General features: G+C 37.6%; 1 protein-coding gene across 3 annotated transcripts in view; it reads left to right on the forward strand.

Moving 5' to 3' along the window:
• Positions 1-16317, forward strand: part of SERAC1 (serine active site containing 1) — an 80009-nt gene that overhangs the window by 31632 nt on the left and 32060 nt on the right. For all 3 annotated transcript variants that reach the window (XM_032650679.1, XM_032650677.1, XM_032650678.1), the window contains 7 exons: positions 2676-2774; positions 5273-5309; positions 7879-8015; positions 10593-10682; positions 11940-12071; positions 13795-13916; positions 14919-15047. In XM_032650679.1, the coding sequence (XP_032506570.1) occupies positions 2684-2774; positions 5273-5309; positions 7879-8015; positions 10593-10682; positions 11940-12071; positions 13795-13916; positions 14919-15047 (738 nt within the window). In that variant the 5' untranslated portion in view covers positions 2676-2683. The remainder of the gene's footprint in view (positions 1-2675; positions 2775-5272; positions 5310-7878; positions 8016-10592; positions 10683-11939; positions 12072-13794; positions 13917-14918; positions 15048-16317) is intronic.

Below are 16317 nucleotides of genomic sequence, written 5' to 3' on the forward strand. Positions count from 1 at the left end.
CGCAGGCCCAGCGGCCATGGCCCACAGGCCCAGCCGCTCCGCGGCACGTGGGATCCTCCCGGACCGGGGCACGAACCCGCGCCCCCTGCATCGGCAGGCGGACTCCCAACCACTGCGCCACCAGGGAAGCCCTGTTTTTGTGTTTTGATGGGAGCATATTGGACATCCAGTATTTAGGGGGGAGGAGTAGAAAGAGCTGATAGAGAGGGAGTGTGTGAAAATTAAGACGAGAAAGACAGATAATGAATCAAGGCCCACATGGAAGGGAAAAAATGATATCTAGAACATAGATGGTACATTTCTCTTTGAAAAAGGGATGAGACCTTTTCCTCAGAAACAGGAAAGAACAGTGCAGATAAAAATCCATTTGGAATCTGGAAAAGGCGATGCAGATAAAGATATGCAAGTCGGCCAGCGTAGATTTCCTGTGATATTAGGAAGCTTAGGCTTGAGGGTGCCTTACTTGCATGGGCCCCTGTGAGTGCTAGGAGTTACTAGGAGTTGTAATGTCTTAGGGAGGGAGGAAGACCAGAGTGTAATCCTGAAGTATTTCTATGTAAGCATTTCTGACAAATTAGCTAATGAAATCCCAGAAGAAAGGTATCAAAATTTCTAAGACTCCAGTAATTTATTGTGATATCTTTTCTCATTCTGAATCACTTTCATTTTAGTACCTAATTTGATATTTGTGGTTTTGTGGTTTTTTTTTTTAAAGGAACCTCCCCTCTCCCCACTATTTGAATAAATGTTGATGCCTTCAATACCTGGATCAATCCCTGCTTGTAGGTATGGGGGCAGAAGTTGAGAGAGTTCAGAGTCGTAATTTTCTGAGTGAAATAAGAGACAAGATCATTTGAAAAGGATGCAGGTAGGGTAGGACGCTTGTCAGAGTATGTGGATATTTAGAGCAGTCATCATGGGGATGAGAAGAAAACTGATTAAGGACAGGCAAAGTCATTCTGAGAGCACACTCCCAGTTTGCCTTTTGTCCCCCTGCCCCCAGTTTTGGCTGTCCAAGTGTAAGAACAGAGAAAACACATGTTTCAGGTTGGGGCTGCAGGATAGTAGAAGGAGGAGGACTCTGGTATGTTGAGGAAGCAGGTAGAGAGAGAGGTTGCAGTGATGCACCCTGGAGTCGAGGCTGGGTGGGGAAGGAAGTACAACCATGGGATGGATGCTCACCCCCGGAAAGCAAGGATGGATGGTTTGTTGAGACTGGAGAGCAGTGAACTGGAAATAGGGAAGACGCTGAGAGAGTTGAAAGAGAGTTAGAGTTAGTTTATTCTGGAAAAAGCTGAAAGAGCCAGTGATGTCATTTGAGGAAATCTAGAGGGAAATAAGATGAGGAAGTATATTTCCACTATACTCATTCAGATCCAGGACTTGGTGGGAAGGGAACCTGCTGGCGGGTGGTTTGTTTAAGTTAATACCGTGAAGGTTTTTAGGCCAGAGAAGTAATAGTAAACAATATTCGTATAATGTTTTATAGTTGACCACTTTCATAGTAGATGTTGGGATTGAAGGAAGCAGTATATTTTTGCTCTGCATTTTTGTTTTAGTCAAAAGTTTTCATGTAGTAACTAAAATGAAAATCTATACATAAACTCTTAGTTTACATCGCATTCTGCCTTGGTTTTATAAGCACCTACTTCGTTGCTGTCTTTGTATCATTTTTACCATTATCCTGTGTCTCACAGAGAAGTAGCAGCAACCCTTTAAACAGTGAGAAAATAAGATACAATGACCTTTAAAACAGTGACCTTTACAAGTTTATCTGTTGCCTAAACTAGTTTGCTTAGTCATCGATTGAGGTACTAGAATTACAAGAAAAAATGTTTAAGCTTTTTATTTTGTGTTATTGCTAACAGATTTTCTTACACATGTACACCAAGCAATTTTCCCCTTAATCCCTGTAAAGCTGCCAGAAGTTTTTAATGTATTAAACCAAAGACCATTTCTCACATGAGTTCCTCAAGGCATCTTCTTTCTTTTCTCTTATTGCAAAAGAAAAAAGAAGAAAGAAACGTCTCATCCAAAGACAATCTATGATTCTAGAATACTGAGTCGTTCTAGAAACCATTGCATCATATTTAGGTCATCTTTACTCAGTTGATGAAATAGTTGAGCAAAAGGATAGTGATTAAATAGTTGGGCAACATCTCCTTCTTTGACAGGATGTCAACAAGTAACGATTACATTTCAAAGATTTTAAACAATGTTGGGTACCCTCTTGAAGGCCTTGGAGAAAAGCTAAACACTTCTCTGGGTCCTAAGTATATCTTCCATTCAGAGCTGCTTTTCATTTCTGTAGGGACTTCAGTCACTAAAGATAAATATATCTATCTATATGCATATATATATTTTTAGAAGGCATTAACATTTTTTGATTCCTATATTGATATTCTGATTAATAATCTCTTTTCCTTTTTCCTACTAATCATTGTTCACAGTTGGACACAGTTTGAAGAGTAATCATTGAGGTACTAGCAAAATACTATTCTAATAAGTCTGCTTTAAATTTTTAGGGGAGAAATTTTTTTTAATTGAAAACTTTTTTTCCAGGTCTTGAAAAATCTAACTCTGTGGGCAGTCTACTGTGATTGTGACATGTTCTTATAGTTAAGAGAAATGTTTTTAATTACATGCTAAATTAAACGTGTTATAATTGTTCTAAGCACACAGAATGTCCCTGGCTGCTTATTGCGTCATCTGTTGCAGAAGAATGGGAACCTCAACTCCTCCGCCAAAAAGCAACACATATTGGAGAGATGTCAGTGAGTACAGCTTAAACAACAATATCTTCTTGTAGAAACAGTGATAGAATTGTGGTTAACTTTCCAGGGTTGTCCACAAAAACTTATTTAATCCATGATAAATCTCAAAGTTGTTTATGTCTTTTCTGTACTAAAGGTTCACCCCAAATTTGTACGCCCAGAGCCATGCATACTCCTTTTACTTGGGAATCTTTCCCTCCCCTATGTTTCCTGTAAGATTCATACTCATCCTTTTAAACTCAAGTGTCACTGCATTCTTTTTCAGCAGCCATTTATTAAGCTTCTGTAAAACATGGTGCCAGGCACATGTATTAGGTTCTGGGAATTCAGTGGTGAACCAGGAAGATGTTTTGCTTGCCCTACAGGAACTTAGGATCTAGCACTAATCTACTGTCTTTATTTGTAAATCTTTATTTACATTACTTATTACTAATCTTTATTTGTAAAATGAGAATATTGGCCTAGGCCATCTTTCATTCATTCTGCTATGTGCCAGGTACTATTACTAGGCCCAGAGGATACAGTATTGAATAAGATGAAGTCTCTGTCCTCATGGAGCTTCCTTTTGATCGGTAAGAAAGATCAGTTTTTAGGATAGATCTTTTTCATCTAGAAAATTCTGTGATTTTGTATTTTAAAAATAAAAAGAGGAGTGGGACAGAGAAGGGAGCTTTTCTTCTCTCATCATTTCTAGCAAAACACACTCAAGAGTAGTAAATACACTTTGGGGCAGGAGAAAAGGCTGTGAGTCGGTATTCTGTTTCCAGGGCTTCGTGAAAAGGAAACATCCTAGTAAGAAGACACAGATGGCAGCAGTATAGGAGGAAATAAACTGGCTGTTCCCTGGGAAGTCCAGGAAGCCATCTTGGAATGAAAAAGGTCCCAGAGGGGTTGCACAGTCAAGAAGCTCTGTGTGTCACAACTTTCAATCTCATCCCTGCAGAGTTTCTGGAACTGCCCTCTTTCCTGTTCTGGAACCACTGGGTCCTAGAGTTTGGGAGGAATTTCCATCTCCCTTGGCTGATGCATAGGGAGGTTGATGGAGGAAAGTTCCTTATCCCTCAGTATGGAGGAGAAGTGTGTTCTTGGCAGCATAAGTTGAAGGTCTGAACAAAGGGCTACCTACCTCTATACATCCAACAAATTATAGGTTACATAGATATTCATGAGCTGCCTGCAGTCCCTAACCATCATGGGTAATATTAGTTAACATTGTGTTCAGTACATATAACAGAAACTAGACTATAATGGCTTAAATTAGTAAGGTTTTCATTTTTCTTACATAACAGGAAGTCAAGATGGAGACAATTTAGGGCAGGAATCACAGTTTAGCAATTCTCGCGTCTTCCTGCTCTATTATCTTATTGTCCTCATGGTCACAAGTTGTTGCTGAATCCTAGGACATCAAGAAGGCAGAAAGACCAAAAGCCATGTTACGAGGCTTTGTCTTTTTATTTGGGGAGGGATCTCTCCCTATAGACTTCCATCTGTATGTTTATATAGATGTATTACATCTCTCTCTCTCTCTATGTGTATATATATATTGGCTACAGCTGTGTTGCACAGCCAGCCCTACCTGCAGAGAATTCTTTAGGTAGTAATCAGGTATCTTCGAATATCTTTAGGTAGTAAAGAAATTTGAATATCTTTAGGTAGTAATCAGGTTGTGTTAGTAAGAATTAAGGGGCTTATGTATATTGAATAGGCAGCTAGCTGTGTCTGCCACTAGGACTTTTTTTTTAATATTAAAAAAATTTTTTCCAAGTTCCAAACAAAAAATTTATAAATAAACTTGTAGAAAGTAACCTATATATTTTTTAAAGATTTTTTTGATGTGGACCATTTTTAAAGTCTTTATTGAATTTATTACAATATTGCTTCTGTTTTATGTTTTGGTTTTTTGGCTGTGAGGCATGTGGGATCTTAGCTCCCTGAATAGGGATCAAACCCGCACCCCCTGCATTGGAAGGAGAAGTCTTAACCACTGGACCACCAGGGAAGTCCCTAACCTATATTTTAAATGGGACTACCTGTATATGGCACTTAACCACCAATTATAACATAATTTCTTTGGGAAGAATCATTTTGTGTCCCACTTCACAAACATAATCCCTTAATATAGTCTTAGGTAGTGATATGGAGAATTCTTCCCATTCCTTTATTTAACTGGTTGTGAACTAAAAAAAAGTCAGGACAGTTAGCTCCCTGGACATTGCATTCAGTGAAAGCACTTTAGGCCTGGCAGTATCAGTAGTGCAGCAAAACGAGGGTTTCTTACTGATTTAGTGTGGAGGATGGCAGAATAAGAAGGGGTGGAGGAGGGGGAGAATTAGTATGAAATACAGATTATATTTTGGACTCACTGCTTATTGGTTCATTTTTTGTATCTGGGAATAGGAAGCCATGTGTTGATAGTAAATGATTATATTAATGGCAAGATATCAATTTTTCCAATTGATATTCATCACATTGACTTTTTTTCCCCTTTCTTTTTGAAGGAAATATAATAAAGTTTACTGGATCACTTATTTTAGGGTAAGTGTCAACTGTGAAATATTAACTGGCTTTATGATACTACTGTTTGAAATCTCAGTGGAAGTGATTTACAGGTAGCATGGGGCACTGAAAGGGTACAGATTTTGGAATCTATAAACATGTGGATTCATCCCTGGTTAATCACTGGTTCTACCACTTCAATGTTGTCTTGATCCGGTTACTCTAACTCCTGAGGAGTGTTTTCTCTTGGATCGAGGTGTACGATGGGGATTCTGCCCATCTGGCACTGTTTCTCTGAGGGAAGCACTTGGCATGTACAGAGCAGGCACTCACTAATTAGCTTTCACACACCTAAAATCACATCTTGTGTTAGGTTATAAAGAGGGTGAAGAAGGTAAAAATCAACTATAGTCAGAATTACTTTTGAACATCCTTTAAGTCACCATAAAGCTCTTATGAAAGGAAATTGAGATTGACTGAGAAAACCAATAGATGGACACTCTCATCTCATGCTGTTTCAGAGGCACATGCTTAATGACTGGAGTGACTATCTTCCCCCAAATCGTTATTTTTCATTCTCTTTTCTTTCCTTTTTTTGGGGGGGGCGGAGGATATATATGTTATGTCTAATACTGTTCTAGTGTTTTTGTTAATAATATTCTTTTTCATTAGTATAAATATAAAATCAACCCTTAGATGCTAAAATGATAAAGGGAATATATTTGGCATTTTATCCAAATACGTACATTTTTCCATGACATTGTAAGGTAAGACAAAACATATTTAGATGATTTTTTCTTTTGACTCATTCTAGGCAAAAGATAAATGTACATTGTTTTCTATAGTGCAATTTCTTTGTTTATATCACAGTTATATTCAGGAATATAGTGAAAATTAATCACAATTTCTGGTAAAGAGTTTTGTCTTTCATGGAAAGCATGATAAAAATACTGAATAGATTTGTTCTTTTGGGCTGCTCAGATAGATTCCCCAGGAGAGGTGATGATTCTTGAGAGCTTTCTCTCTATTCTGGTACTGGCCAGGGTCTGGCCTTTCTGTCTTACTTGCTTTTGCTTTAGGGTGGGAAGCTCAGAAAAAGACTTCATAAAACTGTGTGTTTCTAAGTTGTGAATCCAGACAGAGTGCAGCCTTTGTGTCTGGATTTAGTGTAGGTCAATCTGATTAGGGGAAAATCCTTCATTTTAGGATACACAACATTGTATTTCACTTTTCTTTTCTTTCCAGTTTTCTTTTTTTTTTTTTGGCTGCACTGTGCAGCTAGCAGGATTTTAATTCCCCAAACAGGGTTGAACGCGGGCCCTCGGCAGTGAAAGTGAGGAGTCCTAACCACTGCATGGAATTACAGTGCAGTAATACAGGAATTCCCTGTATTTCACTTTAAAAATATATATATATATATATATTTATTTATTTTTGGCTGCGTTGGGTCTTCTTTGCTGCGCGTGGGCTTTCTCTAGTTGCAGCGAGCGGGGGCTACTCTTCCTTGTGGTGCGCGGGGCTTCTTATTGCGGTGGCTTCTCCTGTTGTGGAGCACGGGCTTTAGGCACATGGCCTTCAGTAGCTGTGGCTCGCAGGCTCTAGAGCACAGGCTCAGTAGTTGTGGCGCACAGGCTTACTTGTGGTATGTGGTATGTGGGATCTTCCCAGACCAGGGTTTGAACCCGTGTCCCCTGCATTGGCAGGTGGATTCTTAACCACTGAGACACCACTGCGTCCCCTGTATTTCACTTTTAATATTTGATTTTGGGTATAACTCTTAGGAGAGGAGAAATTTTCATATGCTGGTGATAAGGAGTACAAATTGGCTAATCTTTGAAAAAAAACAGTTTGGCACTATCGTAAAGTTGAACAATATATATACTTTCAGAAAGTCTGCAGTTTACTTCTAGATATGTATCCTAGAGGAACATATACACATGCATACAGTGTAGATGTATACAGCGTGTAACAGTATTATTTGTAATAGACTCAAGCTATCGATAGAAACTCCCTAAATTGCCCGTCTGTGGTAGAATGGATAAATAAGTTGTAGTATAGCTATACAATGGATGAATCACATACCATGTGAAAATATAAATGCATGAACTCCAGATACATGTAACAACATGGATGAATCTCACAAACAGAAGGTGAACTAAAGAATACATACAGTGTGATTTCATTCCTGTGAAGTTCACAGACCGACAAAACTAAGCCCCGTTGTTTAAAGGTTCATGTTTAGGTGGTGAACTATAAAGAACAGCAAGGATATTACTATAATAAGACCCAGAATAATAGTTAGCTATAGAGATGAGAGAATGGGTCAGGATCAGAGAGGGATGCACTGTGGGCTTCTGGGTACTGTTAACGTTTTTTTTGCCTGGGTATGGCATTGCAGCTATTTATTATTATTTGTAAGCTGAAATGTGTGTATACATTTATACATATATATGTATAATGTATGTTATATGCACATTACTGTATATACGTTATGTTTCCCAATAAAAAAGAAAGAAAAAGTTCTACAAAAAGGTTAATAAAAAAAAGAGTGGCTCCTGTGTTATATTTAGATCATATATTTATGATGAATTTTTTGTTTCTTTTTAAGAGGTTCTTTATTTATTACATATGAAGTTCTGGCCTTGAAGAAGTCTTTGACATTAGATACTCAAGTGGTAGAAAAAGAAAAAATGAAGTCATATATATATGTGCACACAGTTTCTTTAGATAAAAGAGAAAATCACGGTAAGTTTATGGTAAAGTAATCCCATCTTCGTGAAAAATGGAAGCTACTTATTGAATTTAAAAATGAGTATTTAGGAATGTAAATTGGTACAAACACTATGGAAAACTGTATTGAGATTCCTTAAAAAATTAAAAATAGAACTACGATAGAACCAGCAATGCCACTCCTGGGTATTTATCCAAAGAAAATTCTAAAAGATTATGCACCCCTCTATTCACTGCAGCATTATTTACAATAGTCAAGATATGAAAGCAACCTAAGTGCCCATCAGTAGATGAATGGGTAAAGAGGATGCGGTACATATATACAATGGAATATTACTCAGCCATAAAAAGGAATGAAACCTTGCCATTTGCAACAACATGGATAAACCCAGAGGATATTATGCTAAGTGAAATAAGTCAGAGAAGGACAAATGCTGTATTATTTCACTTATATATGGAATCTAAAAATAAAGCATGAATAAACATAACAAAACAGAAACAGAATCGTTTCTACAGAGAACAAAGAGGTGGTTGCCAGAGGGGTGGGGTGAGGGGAGGAGAGAAATAGGTGAGGGCGGTTAAGAGGTACAGACTTCTGGTTACAAAATAAATGAATTATGGGTATGAAGTGTGGGGAATGTGGTCCATAATTATGCAATACCTTTGTATGGTAACAGATAAAAACTGGACTGAGCATGGTGATCATTTTGAAATGTATAGAAATGTGGAATCACTGTGTTGTATACCAGGAACTAACACAGTGTTGTAGGTCATTATACTTCAAAAACAAACAAACGCATAGAAACAGGGATCGGGTTTGTGGTTACCAGAGGTGGGGCATGTGGGGGAAGGGGAATTGGATGAAGGTGGTCAAAATGTACAAACTTGCAGTTATAAGATAAATGAGTACTAAGGATGTCATGTATAACATTAATAAATATAAATGTAAATGTAATTAACACTGCTGTATGTTATATATGAAAGTTGTTAAGAGAGTGAATTCTAAGAAGTTCTCATTACAAGGAAAACATTTTTTTTCTTTTTCTTTGATTCTGTATCCATATGAGATGATAGATGTTCACTAAACTTGTTGTGGTCATCATTTCATGATGTTCGTAAGTCAGATCATTATGCTGTTTACCTTAAAGTTATGCAGAGCTGTATGCCAATTGTATTTCAGGAAAACTGGAAGAAAAAAACTATAAAAAATAAAAAAATGAGTATTTAAAGCACAATATTGATAAAATAGGTTCAGCTAACTCTATGAATCACCAAACCCTATGAGAACCAAGTTCCTAAAGAATTAATTGAAGATAAAATTTTGGACTTTCAGATTTAACCCATATTTGCAGCTCTCCTATAACTAAGTCAGGTGAAGACTAGCCAGCTTTTTTTTTTTTTTTTTTGCGTTACGCGGGCCTCTCACCGTCGCGGCCTCTCCCGTGGCGGAGCACAGGCTCCGGACGCGCAGGGCCAGCGGCCACGGCTCGCGGGCCCAGCCGCTCCGCGGCATGTGGCATCTTCCCAGACCGGGGCACGAACCCGCGTCCCCTGCATCGGCAGGCGGACTCCCAACCACTGCGCCACCAGGGAAGCCCTAGCCAGCTTTGTAAATCTAAACTTGGAGTTCCTCACCTTCATGAGAACTGTCGGTTCGGAGGCTGGTCCTCAGTTTCGCAAGCATAAAAACGTGATTTTGTCACTTGGCTCAGAGGTATTTTTGCTCTAAGGCATTTATTCATGCACACTGAACTCATGAGACGGATTCACAAGTATGAATACCAACTTATTTACAGAGGAAAACAATCTGTCGTTAAGGCTGGAAAACCTGTCTTTACTAGTCAGAACACTCCCCTTCTCCATATTTTGGTCACATGGAAATCCAATTAGTAATCAGACGATTGCTTGGTGAACATGAGATTTTGGGGCAGAGGAGTATCTTTCCATCAGGATATGGGTAGCTTGGGGAGTCATCACACTAGATTTACAGCTGCCTGTTCTACACTGTCAGCCAGAATAACCATGCCTGTGAGCACTTTACATTCCCTGAGTGGGCAGGTCCTGCTGCTCCCCTGTCTACAGCTATATGAATCACCACTCTCTCCTGTTTGTGTTTATTGTTATTTCACCTTCCTCTTTCAACGTGCTTTTACGGTGTGTTACAATTTCAATTACACAGATAATTTTTATAGCATATAATTTACCTATATAGTAAAGCTTAATCTCATTAGTAAGGTATCTCTAAATTTCACTTTGAGAGTGGTATTTTTAAGTGACATTTTCCTGAATGTAGTTAATCCTATGTTGTATATGAGGATTTTTGTTAGTTTTAGTTAGTGTTTTTGCTTTTGATTTGTTTTTACTTTTTCCCTGACTAGGAAAGCAGTGTTTTTGGGGGGATCTAGAGTTCTGTGTTCCCATAATGGTTTTAGTTGCTTTAAATAGTGACAGTAAAAAGAGAAAGATGCTGTTTTATATTTTCTTTTTGAAAAAATTGGGGTTTAGTTTATACATTTTTTTCTTTGAAGTATTGGAGCATACATAGCATTAAGAGTACCTACTTGGTTTTATTTAAATTTGTAATCATTTTAGGAATCACCTACCAGGCAAGAAAAGAGCTTCACAAAGCAGTAAGAAAAGTATTGGCAACGTCAGCCAGGATATTACGGGGTCCATTTGCTGGTAAGTATCACATATTTAACTGAGACTCCTTATCAGTAATCTGAAAGTCATTTGATGATCAACCTGAGATTTTTTTCCCATTTCTTATACTAACATTTATTATAGCTATGGAAAATTGAGGAACATTATTCTCTTGGGCTATATTTAAGGGCTTGATGCCTTGGACTGTTTTCTTCCTTCTGTCTTTATGGATGCATTGTTTTTTGTTAGATAGTTGTAAATAAATATTGAGACTCTTGATGAATATTTAAAAATTTAAAATTTGTTATAAAATCACTCCCACGCTTTCTCATAATGAGAATATTGCATCAAAAATGTAGATTTCACAATCAGGCAAATCTGCATTGTGAAGCTAGCTATAAAAGAGCTGACCTGATCTCTTTAAAAAGTTGGCATCATGAAAAAAAAAGGTGGGAAAACTTTCTAGAATTAAGATACTAAAGAGACTTAATCAAATCCTGCTTTATAAAAAACCAGCTCTAAAGATATTTTGAAGACAATTGGAAAAATTTGAATATGGAGTTGGAGTGAATTTTAGATGATTTGGAAGATTTTTGTTAGTTATTTTTGGGTGTTAAAATGGCATTGTGATTATATAGCAGAATGCAGGCTTATTCTTAGGAGATGCATGTTGAACTATGAAAGGGTGGAATGTCATTATTTCTGCGCCTTTCTTTCACATAGTTCGGAAAAAAATACACAATCATCCTGGGGAATTTCCTGGTAGTCCAGTGGTTAGGACTTCACGCTTTCACTGCCGAGGGCCCGGGTTTGATCTCTGGTTGGGGAACTAAGATCCCACAAGCCGTGCAGCGTGGCAAAAAAAAAAAAAAAATACACACACTTCCATATAGATTAAGCAAATATGGCAAAATAATAACATTTATTAAATCTAGTTGTGGTAAGCATGTGGATGTCAATGTCAATTGCATGTCAATTATTCTTTTAATCTATCCCATATGCTTGATATTTCTCATAATAAAAAGTTTTTTAGGGAAAAGGAGCCAAAAAAAAAGATCTCATTGTGAAAGCAACATAATATATGAAACAAAAGCACATACAAAATATATGTAACAAATAAAACAAAATAATATGACAGAACTGAAAAGAAACCTATCAGTCATTATCAACACCTGGAGATGGATATAACTTTCCTATTGTAGATTTAAAATATAAATTACTGTCTTAAATGTGAGGATGAAAATGTTGTTTTAACTGTTCACATTGTCTTTTTTTTTTTTTTTTTTTTTAACAAAGACACCTTTAGTACAATTGACATAGAAGATCACGAATGTGCTGTGTGGCTGCTCCTGAGGAAAAGTAAGTCTGATGACAGAGCAGCACGACTGCAGGCTGTGCAGGAAATGGCAGAGACCCGTCACTGGCATGGTAATGAAACCATCTGAACACATGGCATACCGTCAGCTAGCTCTTGATCTCTGATGTAAAAGAGAAGGGAAGGAGATACTAAGGAAGGAAAAGAATTCAGGAAATATTAATATATGTAAAAAATATTTTTAAAAAAATTTAAAAGAAACTCTAGTGATAGGGAAAGTATAAAACCTGCTGGCCTGGCAGTCATATTGTGTTTGGTAAGAACACCCTCAAAACTGAGGTAGATATATTTGTATAACTTTCTACCAGAATGAACTTTTACTTGATTGGAGAAACTCTTGATTCTGATAGTTATGGCCTAGTGTGTCTGTGTTTTTTTTGGTTCCTATTTAATAAAATATATTTTAATTGCTGGCTGCATCGAAGTTACATTTGCATTCACTTTGACAGTCTGTTTGGCTTTAATACTAATACTTGGTCAAATGTGCCTAATTTGCGTGTGTATATTTGTTTTTTAAGGAAGATTTTAAATATTTAGCTGTATTTAAAATCGCAAGTTCTGCAGTAAAAGTACATGAGCAAGAGATCAGATCTGCTCTGAGTACAGGGGCTAAAGTACACTTTGTTAGTAGAGTCATCTTGTAAAAATGGGTAAACAAAAAAGAATGTTTTCAAAGAAAAATTTAGTCTCAGAATAAGATCTCTGTCTTCATACAAGTTAATTAGTTTGATTGAGTGGTGGCTATAATAATTTATAATAATTTATAATGTAAAAATAAGCTTATTTAATGCGAGTGGAGACTTAGAATAAAAATCTGATCTGTTTCAAAATCTGCCTTCCAGGACTCCATTTCAGACTTCTACTGTATCGGAAAAATCAAAGTTGGAGCCCTGGCATGTAGATTTTTTAAAAGTTCCCCACTTGATTCTGAAGAACTCACCCAAGTTATATAGTGCTATTATTAAAAAATGTCTCCTTCAATGGCTGCAGTTTTTTTTTGATACATGTCCTTAGTCCATTTGGGATGCTATAACAAAATACCTTAGACCGGGTAGCTTATAAACAACAGAAATCTATTTCTCACAGTTTTCTGGAAGCTGGGAATATAAGATCTGGGTGCCAGCAGATTCTGTGTCTGGTGAGGATTGAGGGAGCTCTCTGGGGTCTCTTTTATAAGAGCACTAATCCCAGTCATGAGGGCTCCACTGTCTTGACCTAATCACCTCACAAAGGTGCTACCTTGGGGATTAGGTTTCAACACATGAATTTGGGAGGGACACAAACATTCAGTCTATAGCAATACATAAAGAATGGAATGGTGAAATCATGAAGGCTAAAACAAAGTACTACTGTCTGGAACCTCAGATTATTCATGGGCTTCATGGGATGTCAAAGCACCATGTAGGTACCAGGGGACGACAGATTTAAACAGAACTCAGGTTTTTTGAGTAGTGATGAAAATAGCTTTTGGATGATGGAATTTTTTTTTTAAGGAGAAGTTAAATTGGTTCTGACCTATCAGTTTTCACATTTGAGGTTTATTTTTTTCAAAAAGGTTAGTTTGTGGTATATCTAGATATATGTTGAGAATTATGAGATCAGTCATGGAAATGTTGGATATTTAGCTTACGGTATTGTAAATGCAGTTGCAGTTAAAAAAAAAAAAACTTGGGAAATTTTGACTTACAGACTTGTAGTTTAAAAGTTAAGTTGTTCATTTAACCTTTGAAACAGCCATAAGCTAATTTGCGTACTCGCAATATACTTTTACAATAGATTACCAGTATAGGATAATTGCTCAAGCCTGTGATCTGAGAACTCTTATTGGTCTGGCACGAAGCAAAGATAGTGATCTTCGTTTTTTTCTCTGCCCACCTCCTTTGCCATCTTTAAAAGAAGTAAGTAAATAAAATAATCCGGTGAGTAAAAAATGTTTAATATATCATCTTCACTTTGGGTGCAAAATAACCATTCACAAAGCAGTTTGTTGGCTACTTTTCACACGCAGGTAAACTAGGGTTTAAACCTGCAATTGTGGTTTCCATTCCAAGATTTTTTGATTCCACAGGAGGTGCTATTTCTCCAAAATTACTTTCCCCTATGTGGAGTTGGGAGTCTCTATACACCAGAGGGTGGCTTCTTAGCATATCAGCATCCATAAATTGGTCCTTTGTTCTAAGGTTGCTATGGAACAGTTTTTCTCAACCTCAACACTACTGACATTTTGGGCCAAATAGTTCTTTGTTGTTGGAAGCTGTTCTGTACACTGTAGCAGCATCCCTGGCATCTACTCATTGGATGACAGTAGCACCCCTGAGTTGTAACAACCACAAATGTCTCAGATATTGCTGAATATTTCCTGGGGTGCGAAACAGTCTCTGGAGAACTACTACATATAGATATTAATGTACTAATATACATGGATATTAATTGTTAACTACTAATATAGATATTAGAGCATGTTCCTTGAGCGCTTTTCTCAGACTTTTCTAGAAAATGAAAATCTGAAAACTTGCAATGCGTTTTTGAAAAATAGAAAAACAAATTATTCTAGATATTAGTTACTAGAAAAAATCAGATAGGAACAAGTTCTGCATATTAAAAAGCCAGCTTTAGTTAGAAAGAATGTAATAATTCATTTTGAGTCAAGACGTGAAGTAGCCTATGAGGTGAAAATCTTGAGCTATGCTTTGCAATAGGTCTTTCAGATTGAGTTAGCAGACATGAAAGTATAGAATTCAAAATTAAATGATTCTCTGCTTATCAGGGTGGTGACTGTTTTCAAGACTAAAAGCACTGATTTACCTCTCCTGTTTTGTTTTGGCTTTATTCTTTGGGTACTTTTTGTTATACTCAATTGTGGAGTTTAATTATGAAGAATTTCTTTTCCTTTATTTCAGGATTCTTCCGTTGAAGAAGAGCTCAGACAGTTGCTGGCTTCTTTACCTCAAACAGACCTAGATGAGTGTATCCAGTATTTTACATCTTTGGCTCTGAGTGAAAGCAGTCAAAGTCTAGCTGCTCAGAAGGTTAGCTCATTTATTCATTCAGTAAATAGTTTTGAGTGCCCACTTTTCCAAGATATTGTGCCAGGGACTCGCACTTAGAACTTCAGAATAGTCATTCATCCATGAACTGAATAAACATACTGATTCCTGGTTGTGTGCCACACAATGGGCTAGGTGTTCAGGATAATGGGGAGACAGGTAAATAAACAAAGTCACAGAGTGTGTAAGAGAGATACAGGTTACTCTAAGAGCCCATCACTCTGTTTAAACCATAATTCAAAAAGAGTCATGTACCAAAATGTTCATTGCAGCTCTATTTACAGTAGCCAGGAGATGGAAACAACCTAAGTGTCCATCATCAGATGAATGGATAAAGAAGATGTGGCACATGTATACAATGGAATATCACTCAGCCATAAAAAGAAACGAAATTGAGTTATTTGTAGTGAGGTGGATGGACCGAGAGTCTGTCATACAGAGTGAAGTAAGTCAGAAAGAGAAAGACAAATACCGTATGCTAACACATATATATGGAATCTAAGAAAAAAAAAATGTCATGAAGAACCTAGGGGTAAGACAGGAATAAAGACACAGACCTACTAGAGAATGGACTTGAGGATATGGGGAGGGGGAAGGGTAAGCTGTGACAAAGTGAGAGAGTGGCATGGACATATATACACTACCAAACGTAAAATAGATAGCTAGTGGGAAGCAGCCGCATGGCACAGGGAGATCAGCTCGGTGCTGTGACCACCTAGAAGGGTGGGATAGGGAGGGTGGGAGGGAGACGCAAGAGGGAAGAGATATGGGAACATATGTGTATGTATAACTGATTCACTTTGTTATAAAGCAGAAACCAACACCATTGTAAAGCAATTATACTCCAATAAAGATGAAAAAAAAAAAAAGACCATTTTAAAAAGGCTTCATAGGGGGCTTCCCTGGTGGCACAGTGGTTGAGAGTCTGCCTGCCGATGCAGGGGACACGGGTTCGTGCCCCGGTCCAGGAAGATCCCACATGCCGCGGAGCGGCTGGGCCCGTGAGCCATGGCTGCTGAGCCTGCGCGTCCGGAGCCTGTGCTCTGCAATGGGAGGGGCCACAACAGTGAGAGGCCCGCGTACTGCAAAAAAAAAAAGGCTTCATAGGAAGTACTCTGAAGTCGCATCTTGAAGAATGAATAGTAATTGACAAGGCTTTAAAATATTACCTCTATGTTGGTGATGCCTAAATTCAATATCTCTAGCCCTGTGTTCTCATCTAAGCTCTAGATTTGAATATTCAACCTCCTTC

Source organism: Phocoena sinus, chromosome 12 (genome assembly GCF_008692025.1).
Source record: "Phocoena sinus isolate mPhoSin1 chromosome 12, mPhoSin1.pri, whole genome shotgun sequence".
In the NCBI taxonomy this organism is placed as follows: Eukaryota; Metazoa; Chordata; class Mammalia; order Artiodactyla; family Phocoenidae; genus Phocoena; species Phocoena sinus.